General features: G+C 40.6%; 1 protein-coding gene across 1 annotated transcript; it reads left to right on the top strand.

The window, feature by feature from the left end:
• The first annotated feature begins 6644 nt into the window (after window positions 1–6644).
• On the top strand, window positions 6645–18158 carry c3h11orf53 (chromosome 3 C11orf53 homolog). Its single transcript, XM_036523747.1, has 5 exons — window positions 6645–6667; window positions 12519–12636; window positions 16384–16426; window positions 16869–17170; window positions 17744–18158. The coding sequence occupies exons 1-5, from the start codon at window positions 6645–6647 to the stop codon at window positions 18155–18157; spliced, it is 900 nt and encodes a 299-aa protein (XP_036379640.1). The 3' UTR covers window position 18158.
• The last annotated feature ends 93 nt before the right edge of the window (window positions 18159–18251 follow it).

Consider the following 18251-nt stretch of genomic DNA (forward strand, 5'->3'; position numbering starts at 1 on the left):
AACTCTTCCTAACCCTCCTCCCAAACTCCAAATTCAGATTAACATTATCCTGAACACTCACACAGGTCATGACTGAGTGAGCCATTAACTCAGCAGAAATGTCAATATTAGCAAATGGAAGGGGGGACAGTGTGTCCAGTCAGAACTCATCGTGAGCTGCAACCAAGTTACTCACATATATAAACACTTGTGTTTTTTACAGCAATGTACTGAGATGTACTTTGTCAACTTTGCAACCTCTACTAGCCACCGTAGCATCACCCTGTCACTGAACTGCAAATATTCTATATTCTATATTTTGAATTGCTACACACACACACACACACACACACAAACTGATCTTCAGTGCACTTACACAGTAACTGTTCTCATGTGTACAGATTATTTTTCAATATTAAGCTGTTCTTTGATGTGTTTCTCCAGTGTTTTTTCAGGAGTCTGACTCAATTAGAACAAATCCCCAGAAGTCGAACTATTATGTCATAGTACTGGCAAACATCTTCAGCTCAATATTGTTTCGATGACTCCATATAGAACCCTTATGGGAAGTTAACATATATTAGTCTAACACTCCTGCTCTCTGCTAACCACGGTGATGTTTCGCTGACACTGCAGTGGGCCAGAAGTTCATCTGTGGTAAAGCAGGTGCACGGTGCATTATTGACCCTTTGAGTGTTGGACGTAAGTCCACGTGTTCACAAACCTTCGTTTTGTGATCTGTGGTTGCGTCATCATAAACAGAAGTTCACCTAGGGGTTCTACGACTATAATACATAGTACAATCGCATTTATTGAGTGAAGACGTGTTGTACGCCACAGGTTTCAGAGACTAAATACGGTGAACGTCTGAGATTTTATGACCGAGTTGCCCTGACACCCATATATGCAGTACACCAGTCGATGTGAGTGTGGCGTGGAAGTTTCGAACAGTGTGACATAGTGGGCCAGATTACATTATTGCCATATAGCAGTCGATCCTATCCAGAGAGATTTACATACGTTACCATTGTTACATGTTATCCATTTATACAGCTGGATATTTACACGAATTTCAAGCCTGCTCCAGCCCACTCGGACCACTTACGCAAGCACACAAATTTGAGCAATACGACGTTTGCCATTCCGATAAAGTTGAAGTATCCATTTTTTTGTGTGAACGCAATGACATTTTTACAACTGAAATACTAAAGTTTGAAATAAACCACTGAACACTGAACTCAGCGCTTATTACGGTGTGTCAGCTTAGAGAAACAAACTATGATACGAAAAATCCGCACACCGTTATTATCTGAAACTAAAAATCCCTCCAAAAGAAATAAGGCAAACGCCGGTAAGGTGCCCATGTGCAAATTAGCAAACGCTTCGGTCCAGCGACTTTCATCACAGCCGTTCTCTATTATGCATAGTTACCCGCTAAAATCCTACGAAGGTCGAATCGTGCCTTAAATACGAAAAAGCAAAGATACAACACAACTGCGCTTGTAAACGGCGAACTGTAAAAGCGAAACACTAATCGCAATTGTAATTCTAAATAAATAAATAAAACTTGTGAAACCGCACGTTGGAGTTTGCGATTGTAACTTCCGATCTGCAAAACTGCAGAAAACAAATATATATATGGGTATACGGAAATCTTGGCGCTTTCTTAGTGGGAATACGGTGTAGACCTGCGTATCACGTAGACTACACCACTGCTATAGGCATTTACAAATGCTTTATCATAAGCAACCTGCTTGTGACCCAAACGTGAGACTACCATTTTGCTGAACATGTAGGTCCTCTCTATCAACCCATGCTAGTCGTTTGGTAAATTATTTTGATTTTATACGATTCCATTGCCCTTTTAGCAAGTGTACAATAAGGAACTACAATGCGTGAATAAAACACTGAAATAAAAACATTTGTTGTAATTTATTAATTAGGTCATTATCAGCCTATAATTGTCGTCAGCATGATCATGATCATCATTATTATATTAGCCAGCTATTCATATTAATTCAGATGGTAAATCAACAGAGATTAACTGGCTAGTTAGCTAGCTAACTGGTTTGAAGCTACCTAGATAGCTGCTACCTTTCATTCGCCATTGGACCTGCCACCACTGGAGGGCTTCAGTCCCAGAAGTGGTAATTATCAATATCTCAAATTATGTCTCTCACTTTTGGTTTCTCCTGTATAGACAGCCTAAACTTTTGGTATTCCATAAAGTAGCAAAAGTGGTTAACCAGCTTCAAATTTCCTGCTTCCTTCCACATGTAACACATTACGGATAAAATGTGGATAAAATGACCACGTGCCAATAGGGCTTAACATCAGTACACTCAATATCAAATCTTTTCACAAGAGGTCAGTATTGTCACGTTGTCCGGCTTCGATCCCACAGAGTGCCGTAGATCTGGCTCTGATTGTTCACGTCAGAAAGGATTACTGCATTGTGGTCAGTGGTACTACACCCTTGTCCTAAAGGCCAACCACCCAATCTGCTTACATTTACTTGCCATAGTAACAATGTATTCATTGTATTCAAATCATTCATTATGACGGGTGATACAGTATATATATATATATATATATATATATATATATATATATATATATATATATATATACACAGTGTACAGTATATACAGTATACAGTATACAGTATATATATATATATATGGCTTTACATGGCGGCGCCGCGCATAGACGCAGCGGCTCAGTGCTCTCAGTATAGCCTTACTTTTTAAATTATAGCCTTTTTAAATTATTTTTATATTTTTATAGATTATTAATTAGCTTTTTTATTGACCCTTTGCACTGTTGAGGATTGCACTCAATTTTCATTGTAGATGTTACAATGACAATAATGAAATTATTATATATATATATATATATATATATATATATATATATATTGAAAATTATATATTGAAAATTGAGTATATATGTATATATATATTACAACAATCAATAGGATAAAGTAATATAGCTTATGAGAGTACAGTTGCCTTCTGCATCCATTGTAATTTACTACCTGTTTTTTCTGTATTCAGTATTTAATTTACTATGGACCTCATGTCTGCCAGCTAATTCACATGTCAAATATTCATTAAAATATTATTTTTAAAATGGCTTGGAGGACAGCACAGAAATAAATGGATGAGGTGAACAAATCATGAATGGGCTCTTTGGAACATTCAAATTTATTGATTCATTCTGATAAATCAGACTTAAGATACCTGATTCAGCCTTACTTTAGCTTCCCAAGGTCCAGCCTTGTCTGTCTGTAGCCAAATAGGCAAACATTCTCCATTGTTTCTTAAAGTTTAAAAGAAATGAGTGTTAGCCTAAAGAACTAGGGGTCCAAAGGAACTGCAGTCATATGCCTGTGTTCATTTGCAAGGCAAATACTTGTGTGTCTTTCCTTAGAGCCTCCAGACCAGAGCACAGGCTTCTGATTGGCTGTCTCAGACACTGAAACATGGCACTACTCTTAATCCTGCTGCTTCCGACATCCAGGTATCATTCCTGGATATGTTTACATGTGAAATGTATTTATGAAGTATTTAAATAAGTAAATAAATGTACCTACCCCCCAAAATGGCCAAATAAAGTATATTTTCCATATTGGTTCAGCTTTACATTGTCTTCTGGCTGTAATAATGTAATGTAATATAATGTAATTTATACTACCAGGAAAACTACACAGGTTTGCTGAAGACAAATCATTCAGTCACTAGCCACAAAATGTTTCCAGAAATTCATACTGTATTATATCTTACATCGATACTGATCTAATGTATCAATATTGATATAATATACATTCTTGAGAAATTTTTAAAATATTTGTTCAATGCTTATAGATTGTTTTACTGTGGAAGATGAAAAAGACAAGGCAGCAGAAAAGTATATGAGCCGTGGCAGACACATCAACCCTGTAACGATGTTGTAATGGGGTGTTTGTGATGTAGTGCCTGTGCCAGTTCATTTCCAGGTGATATGTTGTATAATGGATGACATGTAAAACTGCAAACCATGTAAGTCACTCTGGATAAGAGCATCTGCTAAGTGACAGTAATGTAATTCAGTAATGTAATGTACAGGGGCCTATGACAGCTGCAGCCAGCGACAGTTACAATCTCACAGACTGCAGGCAACCAGTGCTACAGGTCCTAGGCTCTCTCCGGCAAAACATTGCTGCAACCAGCATTTAAGATGATGAGGTGATGCCTGTTACTGCCTTGTGAAAAGCAGCAAGCGAATGGCCTCTTGTTGTTGTTGTTGTTGTTGAGGCATTAACACGCCACGGAAACAGATAACCATAACCACAACACGTCAAATAATAAACAGTGCAAACCTCACAAAACCACCATAAAAATACTTTTATACTTAATTGCAGCAATATGATTTTCAAAATCAGATTTCTTTCCAAGATTGATATCAACCACAAAACAAAAAATATTTAATAGGATATGAAGGTCAGTGGGAATATTGCAACTCAGAAATGTAACAGATTTTACTTTGTTGCTACAACAGGAAGCCTGCAGGTCAAGAATACAGCCAAGAAAACCAGTGGACACGTCCTCGCTTAGAGATGCATGTTTTAGGTCCCAAAACGAGGACATTTCTGGGAAAAAGAGGACGTATGGTCACCCTACTGTAGAGTATGTTGCACTTATACATTTGTATCAAAGCATGTATGTCCTTGTGGAGGAGCTATCCAATGCTCCTCACAACAAACAGCAGGAGCAAGACTTCCAAAAATGATAATTTATTCTAAAAATCAGAGAACAAATAACCCATCTGAGCACAGAGCCACACTACAGCAAATAGTCTTTCCTGCCCTCCAGCCACACAACTGTATTTAATATTCCTTCAATTAGGCAGGTGTGGCTAGTAACCAATGGCTATCTGATACAAATACAGACAATGAAAGATTTACAATTACACAGTTACCTTGTTTAGATGGCAATTGGTTGATTTTAGCTGAATTATGAATGAAGTTGTAAAGTGAACGACGAGGATCCTTACACACATTTAAACAAGTTTTCTGGGGGACCGGTGAAGGTTCTCGTTTGAATTGCCACCTGTACTGTGAGAAGGGTAGGCGTGTGTACAGATGTGGTTGGTTGGGCACTGTGCGTATCATCTTTTATGCAGCCTCATTAAGTGCACTATATTTGCTCTCTTAGTGAGTCTCTCTGGAAAAGAGCATCTGTTAAATGACAAGATGTAACATAATGACACATCCCGTAATGTGAACAGCACGCCCCCATGCACATAACTGGTTCGGAGCAGCCACACATCAGGACAGGAACAGACTGCAGCGAACAGTAAGGACAGCAGAAAAAATCATTGGTGCTCCCCTGCCCACCCTCCAGGACTTGTACCCTTCAAGAACCAGGAAACGGGCAGCGAAAATCATTTCAGATTCCTCACACCCTGGACACAACCTTTTTCAACTCCTCCCCTCCGGCAGGCGCTACAGAACCCTGTACACCAAAACTACCAGCCACAGTAGCAGTTTCTTTCCTCATGCCATCACCCTCATAAATAGCTGAGCAGTATCATCTGCTATGCCATTATTGTTGCTTGCACCACCACAACACTTGCATTTTATGTATATTTTTTGTCTTTATATTATCTGTATATTGCTTGTATATTGTGTATTTTGTCTGTAAATAAGATGTACATTGTCTCTGTATACTGTCTCTGTACATTCTGTATATTGTCTATACTACTGAGAGACAGCAATGGCCAGAACCAAATTCCTTGTGTGTGCTAACGTACTTGGCCAATAAATCTGATTCTGATTCTGATTCTGATAACAGGGCTTGTTATCTGGTACAAACATGATCTTGAGGGTTACCTATCCGCCACTCTCAGATATTGATGACATCTGTGTTGATAGAAATCAAGATGTGGTTGATTAAACACCAAGAAATGGCCTTCACACTCTGACAAAGGCTGGGACAACCTAAATGTGCTGATGATCCACTGCTCTTAATATTCTGTGCAGACATGCAACAATTATACATTTATAAAAGAGCAGAAGAGGGCGTAAATAAGTAACACAATAAGCAATATTTCACGATATGGTGTTGCTCATTGTACCCACTCCCAGAGTTTTGGCGTTTTTGCTCCTTGCAGCATGTTTTTAAGCATTCTTGAAAGAACCACTATAACTTATAACTAAGATAATTTATGTTCAGAGGAGAGGCTGAGACCCTAAGTCTACAATTCCTTCGCATTTGCATTAAAAGGCAGCTTTATTCATACCCTGGGGTGCTTCGCCCCCCACAGGTCAGAGCAAGGGTAAAATCAACCATTGTCTGAGATAAGTAAGAATACACATTAAAATTTGCATCTTCCATAGAAAGAAAAGAGAAGTAAACAAATTGTTGCAGAAGTTTACTTTGGGCTGATGTCCCCAAGGTTGCAGCATTTATGGTACTGTAATAAGCATTTTTATTCTGGAATGATTAGCAGCAAAAGCATGAAGGCAGTACAAGCTGAAGTACAAATAACACTGCAATGCTTTCAAGCTGAGATCAGCAAGGCTGATATGACATCAGCCACAGAAACTGTAATGACTCAGGGTCATTCTGGCAATTGAAGCTGTTTTATAATTATTCAAATGCACAGAGCCTCAAGGAAACAAGATGTGCTGCGTGCTCACAGTGAGGTGAGTTCAGTGAAGAGAGAGCAGTGACATCTGCATTTCCATTGTGTTCCTTCATGTTCTGTTCCGAGATGAGATCGCTGAGGCTATGTCAATTCCTTCCTCTAAAGAAAATAAAGGATACTGTGTATTACATGGCCCCATTCACACAAAAGGCAAATGTTTTGAAGTGCGGATGATAGTTTTTTCTCTTCTTTTTTTTTTTTTTTTTTTGACCAAAGTGATCATATACAAACATACTGCATGAAATGAAGAAGTTTTGAGTCATTGAAAATCTGCACTGTTGGATGAATGCAGTTTTCACCCTGGACTGCTGTCCACTTGTACATGTAACATGTAACATCATGAACCTGAACTCCATCTGCCACGAGAATGTACAGATTACTAGCCCTGCTGGTGCTGGTGATAAGAAAAGGTTATTGAGAACTGCAAAATAAAATTTACTGTACTCTGTTATTAATTTCATCTTTGTGCTCATCATCTTGTGCACATCTGAGTGCCTTTTAAAAATGTTCTTACATGCAGTACTACCATCCATCTATGTGATCAAGTGCTGATTTCTTTCACATCAGCAGTACACATTGGTGCACTTTAGTAGACCCAGAGAGAATACTGTTGTCAAGTGGCTAAAGCGCCAGATTATTGACCTCACGATTCTGGGACTGAATCCTTGGTGGGTCTGAAACAAAAGTGAGGTACCCTGTGTAAAGGTGTCCTCAAAGAAAACAAACAAATCCTATTACATAAAATGCTTTTGTTTTGTCCATTACTACTCAGACTTGAATTGACTGTACATGACATGTCAATGTATTGGTGTAAGTATTGTGCTGAGTGGGTTGCACTTGTCAATAAATTATTGGGAAATTCCAACTTGAGGTAAAGTTTTTATCTTGTTAATACAAACTGTGGTCTGAATTGATAGAAATCTTAGCATCTCAGGTATCCCTTCCATTGTCAGAAAAATAAAGCACTGACGATTCGTTTTTTTTTTTTTTTTTGGTAACAAAAACCCACTTTCGTGTGATTCACGTGTTCCACCAATCAGGTGCAGACATAAGAAGCATCTGAAATCTGTAGGTGGTTGTTATGTGAGTAATGTAGTAATCTCGCTGGCCCCTGTATAACACAGTTAAGGTTCTGTAATTAATTTGTTTTAATAAACTCTATCATTGACAACAGTTTAAACATGTGCCCTTTCCTCTCAATGTTAGTTAATGGCACTACAGATCTTTCTGAATTGAAAGCTATCAGCTGTCCTTCAGCCTTTGATTGAAAACACTTTGGAATGCAGCATATGTACACAGTACTATTACAAGACTGAGTACCCAGGTGTAGAGGCTGAACATATATGTTCTGGAGGGCAGTCATGATATATGTTACTTGAGAAAGGAGTATTACAGATGTTCTGTGCTCTAAATATTGTTCAGACTATGCATTTTCTTCCTATGCCACAGGATGTTGCTATAAAAGTCATCCAAAATTTCCATGAAAACACTGTTATCATCAAAAGCTGGCAATGTATTAGAATGTACATTTTCTTGTCATTTAGAAACAGCTTAACATTCAGACACCTGCTAGGCTGTTTGCCACTTTTGCTTTCCCGATTAACTATATTTTATCTTGTGGAGCTTTCCTGACGGAAGCAACCAATAATAATAATAATAATAATAATAAAAACACATGTCCTCTTTATCAACAGAGGCAACACGGCTTCTCTCTTCTAGTCTCCTCTAATCTAGAATGTTGATGCAAATTATAGAGAAACGTCCTGCCGATTATTTGCATTTAAACAAATGGGTGAAGGTCACTTCAGAAGCGATATTAGGTGAGGTATATAATGTCAAAGGGCTCACAAGACTGTCTGAGTGCTTCAGTTTCTTAGATATAATGATCGCTCGTGGCTTCGATTCGACCGAAATTGACACAAGCCGATCCAAAACACTTGTCACCATGGAAACCGGTAAGACCGCATTTTGCTATTTCGTATCGCAAGTGTAAAAACAAATCTTTGTCAAAATCCGGAGTTCAGATAAAATAGTTTTTTTTACTGCCTGTTCAGTTGTGCTGCCTTCACGTTCTACGATTCGGTATTTTTTAACTGCATGTCATGAGCAGCGCAGAAACAGGTGTTCATCTTGATGGCTCTTTGACGTTCACTCTGTCATAGCGTTAGGCCTGCGCATAGGCCAATGCATGTGATTGTTGTGTCAAAAACAAGTTCCTGTCCTTCCACGTCTATGTGACCAATTTATTGCCAATTTCGTTTCTAAACTGATTTTAAACTTTTTAAAACTGATTCTAAACTGTTTCTAAACATAACAAGAGTAAAGTTAAATGGGTGTGATAGTAGCCGTATTGTCGTTATAAATTAATCAGTACAATACAGTCAGACAGAAATAATCAAGTAGCCTCATTGAGTTAACTCATTGAGTTAACACATTGAGTTAAATGTCAGGAGACAACAAGAGAAACGTACAGAATTTCAGTTCTTCGCGGCAGGTGTCAGTAAGTGTCAGAATAGCCAGGGTTAAATAGGAAGGTGACAAACAGACAATATGTATTTACAACACTCGATTCATATGTTATATGTTATTAAAACAAAGCAACGTTATTTTAAATGTGTAAGATTTCCAATACTTATGATTATATAAATATCTATTTCAATCTTCACAGGAATCTCGTGGCCACTTATCTGAAACCGCATTCATAAAGCTGGGATATTTTACATAACACTGTGTTTTTTTGCATGCAATTTCCTATCATGTACTAAATTGCAAATAATGTCTCCTCCTTTTAAAATGATTTATGCTACCTAGGAATGCTGTTTGAAAAAAGCTAGGCCTATCAAAGATCTTAAAATCACATAATTTATGTAATTCTTTTAAAACACGGTTTCTTTGGAATATGCTATATGATTTTTTTACACTACTTTATGGTAGCTATTATTATTATTATTATTATTATTAGGCTATTAATGGTGGTGGTAGAAGTAGTATGGTTTTGTTCTTTTTAGATATGCTGTTCTTCATAATTTGTGGATTTTTACATTTTCGCTGATATTCATTTACAGGGAAGTAGGCTACTACTTGTAATAACAGTAGCAAAATTTAAATGAGAATTTATAAAATGCATTATTTCAAACAATGATCGCACGATAAGCTGTGATTAAATCTAGCCTGTTTGTCAAAAACACATTAATTACGGTACAGCTAGAAGGACATTTAGGCTATGTGTTTTCTCGTTTTATTTTATTTTCACGGTCTGACTTACCTAGTGGCAGTTATGCCACTACTTAAGCGGTTTTAGGGGAAAAAAACGCACATCATTAAAAATCAGTTCAGTTGGATTTCATAAATTATGTGTGACCAGAAGAAAAAAGTCAAAGAGTTGGCCTTACGTTGCATGTTCAACCCTAGACACTACGCTCATTGTTTTTGTTAACGTGCAGACAGTCGCAGTTCATGTATTTGAATACCCCCCCCCCCCCCCCCTTTCTTCTACCCCGGCAACCCACCACTGCCGTGTAGTTAGGCTGCACTCAACAGGTGTCAAAACGGTGTAATTATAGGTTGTCTCGATTCATTCCCCTTATACACACAAGGGAGTACACAGAGTACTGTCCCATTTTAACAGAAGTCATTTCTATCTGAAAACCGAGTGAACCATTGGGGCGATATTCCAAGCACCTTATGCACTAGAACCACCGCAAATGTCAATGCAATCGGTAAGCGTCACTTCCATCGAAGTGGTCTCTCTCTGTCTCTCTCTCTCTCTCTCTCTCTCTCTCTCACACACACACACACACACACACACGCATGCACTCCATCCTTTAATGCATTCCTATACAGTTTATAGTAGCTCTCTCTCTCTCACACACACACACACACGCATGCACTCCATCCTTTAATGCATTCCTATACAGTTTATAGTAGCTCTCTCTGATCGTTTCTATTGCCCTGACTCACATTCCCCTTTTGAATCATAGTTTGGCATCATGTAAACACAGATTTGAGCTAAGATACTTTTATAGGTCATTGTTCGGCTTTGCGTTCACCTTTGGTATATGTTCTTAGCATTGCTTTTCAGTCTGTTTACTATAATGTTGGACATTCTTTACTTATTAAAGTTAGTTCTTGTTGCTCCTGTTATGTGTATTTAATATATCATACCATATTTATCTTGTAAGTCATACTAGATAAAAAAAATGTTTTAAAAAAAAGTGGAAAAAAACTGAATAAATCAACAATAATGATGTAGATATAAATGAGGATACAGGCACACCAATAGATAGATGTCATATGTTGATGATGTCATAAAGACACAGGCAGCAACTTGACACATTGATTGATGGCTGAATTTGTGGCCAGAAGGCTGCATGATGAAATTTTGAGGATAACATAGTTTACCAAAAAGTTAACCTCTCGTTAACCAAAAAAGTCACCTACGTGAGTTGCTCTGGCCACAGCAAACAAACAATGTAACACCATAAATGAGAGACAGTTGCATACTTTCTTTGCTTTGTTGGTGATCTTTTCTGTGTTGCTTGTAAATACATAGATCTGAGCTTTGCTTACCTTTGGCCATTTACATTATTTATTTATGTAGCGTACTTACATACTTACATTGCATACATCTGATAATCCATTCACAAAGCTGGATATTTACTGAAAGAACTTTGGTAGCTTATGGGGCAATATTTTTTGTTTTATGCTGAAAGTGAATTTGAAAGAGTTTTTATTAGTGGCAGTAGTCAGACATTAGTGTGGTTAAACATTACACAATGATCAGTTAGTAATAATCAATGTAATAACAATTGATAAATGTATGGTTCAAGTCATGTGACAGTCCCTAAACACCATAACATATAACAGAACATAAGAGGGAATATAAGAACATCACCAATATTGATTCATTGTACACGTTTCTGTCATCAATAATCATGCCATAAATAACTACGTCTAGCACAAATTCACATATTTCTGATGATCACCGTGAAAACAGCTGCGACAATATTTTGCATGGGCTCTTGCTTGCAATGCAATAAATCAGTCAGGTGCCAAAACCACAGAGCATGACAAGGCAGTAATTTCCTGCTTTTAAATTCTGTGACCTTTGACCCATGTCTATGCTTTAGTTGTAGTGCTCCTTAAGGTGTTGAGTACCAATTGCCCCCCACCACCACCATTACCACCATCACTGAATCATGTCTTCTCTCAGCAGAGGGACGTATTTTTCATTGACTACCTCCATTTTGTAGGGGCACTTTTCGTGGGCTTCAGTTTTGACTAGCAGACTACGATAACCAAATGTGGAGCCTAATTTGTATGTCAGTGTTAATTTGCAATTATTTTGTTTAAAATGCCATATGTATGTGTATGGAAGAGGGCAGAATTCACTTAGAGCGTTGTGTGGGTCTCAGAAGGCAACACAGCAAGGGAGCATTTACTGGATTATTTTTTGATGGAGATGCTACTAACTTCAATACTACTAATACTGTTCCAGTCTAGACTGAAGGTAAGAGGGCTTTATACTGTACACAGTACATGATGGGAAATCAGTCTTGATGACAGATGTTCTCTTGTAAACATCTGCTGCTATAAATATTCTTTTTTTAGTACACCAGATTAACAAGTGAAAAAAATACCAAGTAGTTCTCTGCTGTAGAGATGTTCGATTTTATCTGAATTCAGACTCCACTGGAATCGTGGATGGGAGTGAGCCTGTCAGTTAAATTGTGTTGTGTTGTGTTGTGTATCTTGGCATCTTGGCATTGGAGTTTCTGTCATTGTGGCCATTTTTCAGTAGTGTACAGTTTCTATGTACTATGGAGAAGGAAATGTCCGTAATATTTGAGCGGTTTACTTGCAGATGTGTACTCCAAAAGAGTCTACCAGGGAGTCCGAGTGAAACATACAGTGAAAGACCTCCTGGCTGAGAAGAGATCAAGACAGACAAATGGATCCAGATACAATGTGAGTTTCATTAATATTACATTACATTAATGTAATGTCAGTAACTTTTCTCTCTCACACTCTCTCTGTGCATCTATCCCTCCCTCTGTCTCTTTGTGCTCATGTGCATTCAGCCCTTTCTATCTTTTTATCTTTCTGACTTTGTGTGTGTGTGTGTGTGCGCGCATCTCAGTGGTTATGACAGGGTGTGTATCTCTCTCTCTCTCTCTCTCTCTCTCTCTCTCTCTCTCTCTCTTTCACTCACTCTTTCTTTTAGTCTGTCCTCATTGTGAGTGCCAGATATGCTTATCAGTGGGTAATACATCAGTATGAAGTTCACATGGACTGACAGAGACAGTTGCCGAGACTCAATCCTCACGTACAAACTGTTTCCATTCAGTTCCAATTATTCATAACTTGGGACCAGACAGAATATAGAATCCACAGGCGATGTCATTTTTTCCCTTTTGGGTAGTGAAGTGAGGCTAAATGTCAGACCTCATGAAAGAAAAAAAAACACTGAAATCACACAATTAGAATGCCTGCAGTGGTGAAGAGAAGTTGTATAATTTACTAATTCAGCAGATACCCTGATCCAGGGTAGCACACATGTGTTGTATTTCACACACTATCCATGAAAATTCATAACTTCACATTAATTTAAACTGCAATTATATCGACATTTGTAGCATTAGACTGCACAGAAAACAACTGTTCCCTTTAAAACAGGGCTGGTTGCAGGAGTCACGAGTTCTACCATCAGCAGTGAGTCTGTACTTTTGCTCCAAGCAGGTAGGCGGAATAATGTCATGTAATGACACACCAGCTGAACACACCAACGCCCTCCACAATGCCCACAGACAATATCCCTCCACACCGGACACAGACAAGCACTCCATTGTTGCTTCAGGCATGGCGCCACTCACACAAACAGGAAAAGCCTTCAGTCTGTAAGATACATGCAAATGTACCGTTTGTGTTTTTTTGTGTCCATCCGCACGACAGAGGCTGGAGGAAACCGTTCAAGGGAAGTAGCCCTGCGTGAGTTCTGTCAGCAGTGGTGCTGTCAACGTGTTCCGGCTTCCGCGCGTTCTCCTTAGCCAGCGAGAAATGCTTCACATTGACCAATGGCAAACACAGGCCTGCAGTTTGCTGCTCAAATGAGAGAGGGAATTTCGGTGCTATCACTTCAAGTGCTACGTGTAATTTTTATAATGTACTAGTACAGTGGCAGAAAAGTCTAATCAGCAGTGCAAGGATGAACAGGGAAGGGGGTGGTTGGAAGCAGCACTTTTGTAGCCGTATCTTTGTGGTTGACAGTTATTTGAACGACCCTCCCCTCCCTGTGATAAGAGGCTGATGGACCAGCAGGGAATAGACATTACAGGTATCTAACACAGGTGTACAGATGCACAGCCCTCCCATGGCTGGCACTGATCTTGCAGGTAATCAGAACAAGATAAGAAGTGCTTAATGGAGGCCAGGGGATTGGCCCAGAGTCAGCGAAGAACAGGTGCCCAGTGAGGGCACGGCCATGTTGCACTCTGTGTTTATCAAGCCAAGGGCCCCTGTGTGACCCACAGGTCGAAGGCTGAGCTCTGGAAGCAATAGGGACACTTGCAATAGGGACAAGTAAATCAAGTCATGAAATATCAGTGGTAAAGAAACAACTTACTGTTTGTGTGAAGTAAATGATTTCAGCAATTGGAAAGCACATGTGAAAATTGGTGTGTAGGTGTGTTCAGAACTGCCATTACACCTGAACAATTTATCTTAACCTTTATGCTTTATTACTATTCAGTCAGGGTCATCAAACTGCCAATAAGGATTCACTGGGTTCATTTTCTAGGAGTTATCACTTAGTATGTATATAATAATTCTATTTACATGGAACAATTTTGAAGCAAATTTCCATGGGTAAAGTATTTAATTGGGCATAAAATCCCCCCCCCCCCCCCCCGAATTAAATAAATAAATAAATAAAAAGCCATGCTATGTTGTAGACATGGGGACAGCGATGCTAGGGCTGCTAGAGCACTGTGTATATTAAGTCTCTGCGCTAATAGAAAGCAGTCGGTTGGAATATTAGTTATTGTAACAAAGCACTGTCTATTTGAACTTTATGTTCGAGTGCTAACCGAATGCTGTTTATTTGAAGTTTATGTCAGAGTGGTAAGAGAGTGAACTTTACTTGGAGTGCAGAGTACTGTCTGTTTGAACTTTACACTGGAATGAGAGTGCTATCTGTTTGAACTTTACACTGGAATGGGAGTGCTGTCTGTGTGAACTTTACACTGGAATGGGAGTGCTGTCTGTGTGAACTTTACATTTGAGTTCTAACCGAGTGTTGCCGGTTTGAGTGGCACTGGAGACTGAGGCGTCTCTCTGCTTTTGGTTCGTGCCACCAGATGACCCCAGGCAATGGACCTTAGGAAGAGAGTCCTCCTGGTTTATCTATCCACCACCCCCACCTCCCCGCCCAGGTTTTAGCAGCCTGATTTCCATATGGAGCCTTCAGAGAGGTGCTGAGGCATGAGTGGGCTGCAGAGGGAAGTCTTGGCATTGGCAAATTACATTCAAATCCAGTCCGCAGGATTTGCCTGCCCCCAGCCAAACGTGCCTAGCTATCAGCTCTTTCATATTTGCAATATGCAAAGCGCAGGGAGCTTGTCATCCTCGTGTGTGTCCCTCTCTCTCTCGCTCCCTCTTTCTCTTGTTTTCTCTTCCTCTGTCCCTCTGTCTCTGCCCCCCCCCCCCCCCCCCCCCTCCAAAAAAAAAGAAAAACCTGGCGAACAGGAGAGGAGGGATAAGATGCTACCCATTTCAGGCCCTGTCCTCAGTTGTCACCCTCATCCCGTCCACTGCAGCTCTCTGGGCCTTGACAGGTGGCGGGTCTCAGTGGAGCTCAGATGCTCAGATAAGGCTGAGAAGAGGCGTGTGACAGCGCCCCGGGAGCTGGTTTTTTATCCGCTCGCTGACAAGGCACGGATTTGCATACTCCATTCCAGAGAAATTCTCTCATGGGCAGTGATCATCCAGAGCTGCGCATGAATACAGCCACTGTCAAAACGGACTAAATCATAAATTAAAGACATGTTAGATTACATTACAGCTATGTAGCACATGTTCCCCCACCTGTAGTAGTTCTGCAAACACATGTGGTCTGAGCCATAGTTTCCAAAAAAAATTTAAGCAGACACATTTCATTGTCACACACTAATTTGTGGCATATGCGTTTTTTATTGCTGTAAACTGCATTTGCACTGCAAAGAGTCAGAGCAAGAACAGTTAATTCCTGTAACTGTGAGCTTTGTTTTTTTTTAGCTTGGCAAGCTAGTGGTATCTCTTGTGGTATCATGCCAGCTGCATTGGGTTTCGTTTGAAAACGACAGCAGACTAGATTGTTGTCAATGTAATTGTAGATCACATACTAGGCACAGATACCTTGCCTTAGCTAAAATGTAACACTGCCCACACATATCCATTTTCATCCATAAGAAGCCTGTCTCTGCACAGGGGAGGAAACATGAGCCTGAGTCAGTTTCATCTTGTTGGACAAAATTAGCATTAGGATTAGCAGATCCTGGATCAGTGTCTGAGGGCACTAGCTATTGGCAACATGAATGTCAGGGATGGGAAGTGCTGACTTGGGACCCCAGAGAGGAGTTATGATGCAGGCCAATCAGGCTACAGCCCAGGGAACTATGGGTTGTGGCTAGGATCATCAGGAGGATAACGCTAACAGTGATCTTTTTTTCTGTTTTACAGGGAGGAACGAGTCCTCCTCAGTCGGCCTTCGTCCAAATGCCAGGTGAGACAAACGCACACAAGACAGAGTGCTGAAATTTAGATTTTTTCATTAATCCCTTTAACTGGAATGAACTTTTCTTTCAGTTGCTGCCAGAATTCAAACAGTCAAGACAAACCTGATGTATTTATATATTTATTTGTTTATTTGGCACGGGCTCTTACCCAGAGTAATCCCAGACCATCATGTTTTGATACATATGATGCTTAGCAACTTTTCCGTCTTCCCTCATTGTAAATGTAAAGATGAGAAGAATATAACATTCTCATCCAATGTTTATGGCTGGAGGCTGTCTCTAGCCCTTCAACATGTTATCTGAATCTGAACATCTCATGGCCAGGAGAGGGTAGGTTAGCTCAGTCAGAGGAGGGTGAAAGGAAAAAAATGTAATAACTGTCATCTGAAAGAGATGAAAGCAGGGCTTTGTGTTTGTTTCCTTGTGTAGGATCCCACATGCTTCCTGGTTACTATGGCATGAGAAGGCCATTTATCTCCGACACCGAGCTCTGCCACAGCACAAAGCCATTCTCGCCGGAGGGCTACACCCCAACCCTTGGATCCAAGCCCCTTTCCTGTGACCCCACTGCCATGACAGGATACCCTTCCTTCATGGACGGGTACTACCCCGAGTCCCTGGGAGACTACCGGAGCTCTGCCTTCTCCACTGGGGGGAACTCTCTCTTCCCCCCGGCAGCGCTGCCCTCCCTCCTACCCACCTTCTCTGGGGACTCCTCCCACTTCTTCCTGGTATGGCTCTCCTACCTCTAACATGACACTGATAACAGTACGACCACTTCCGTCACCTCACCTAGCAGTGTGTTTCAAAGGGCAGTTTTTCCCCTTCAAAGGGCGTTTGAGGTTCTTTTGTCAGTCAGCGGACCAGTGTGTAAGAGTCTGATTGGCTGGTGAGGACCTTTGCTTGTTGCACTTTTGCTACACCTAGCCAGAACATTTTTACCTGGGATTCATTTAAAAAAAATGACAGTTTTTTGGACTTGCGGATCCAAAAACCAAATTTATCAAATTATTTTCAGTGAACAGACCTAAGCCCCCTTTTAGGACAAAGCAGGTCACTGTCGAGTAAAAACAAAAAGCTCATTCCCTTTGTCTCACCAGTCTTCCAGTATGCTGTGTTGAGGGAACCTGGTGGTATAGATTTTATGGCGGCCTCTCACTGGTCCATTCTTCTTGCAGAAAGATGTGGTGTTTTGTCCTTTAATTGGTCAACCGCCCCTGCAGAGAGAGTCTGTCCCCTCATTGGTCTGCTCCTCTTTGAAAGAGACTGTCGGCTGTCCTCTCATTGGTTGGTTCCTCTTGCAGAGAGACTCCTGGGAGCAGAACACCACAGACGCTGTGAATCAGACTGAGGTCCTGTGCTCTGACGGGCTGGCCACGGCGCCGGCCCCACCTCCAGCCCCACCTTCCCTGACCAGCCCAGAGACCACAAGTCCCAACCACTACCGGACCTCCGGCCGCGGCTCGGGGCTTTCCACCTCGCAGTCCTACCCGCTGCACTCTCTGGACGATGCGCACTACCCCACCTCCTACCCTCCTACCCCCAGCTACTTGGCCTGCCCTTCCTACATGACTACCCCCAATGAGCTGGCATCCAAAATGACCCCGCTACCCTCGGAGGACTCCAACACAGCCCCGTCCTCTAGCGACACCCTCTCCTGGGCCAAAGATGATGGCAGCGGCTCCTGGTCTCCATATGAGGTCCGGAGAGCGTACTGAACACTCTCCACAGTGAACAGTCTGAACGCTGGTCTGAAATCCCTGCCCTTTCTCCCCCCTCCCCATGGAGGAAATGCAAATATTGTGTGTTGCA

Source organism: Megalops cyprinoides, chromosome 3, assembly GCF_013368585.1.
Source record: "Megalops cyprinoides isolate fMegCyp1 chromosome 3, fMegCyp1.pri, whole genome shotgun sequence".
Classification (NCBI taxonomy): domain Eukaryota; kingdom Metazoa; phylum Chordata; class Actinopteri; order Elopiformes; family Megalopidae; genus Megalops; species Megalops cyprinoides.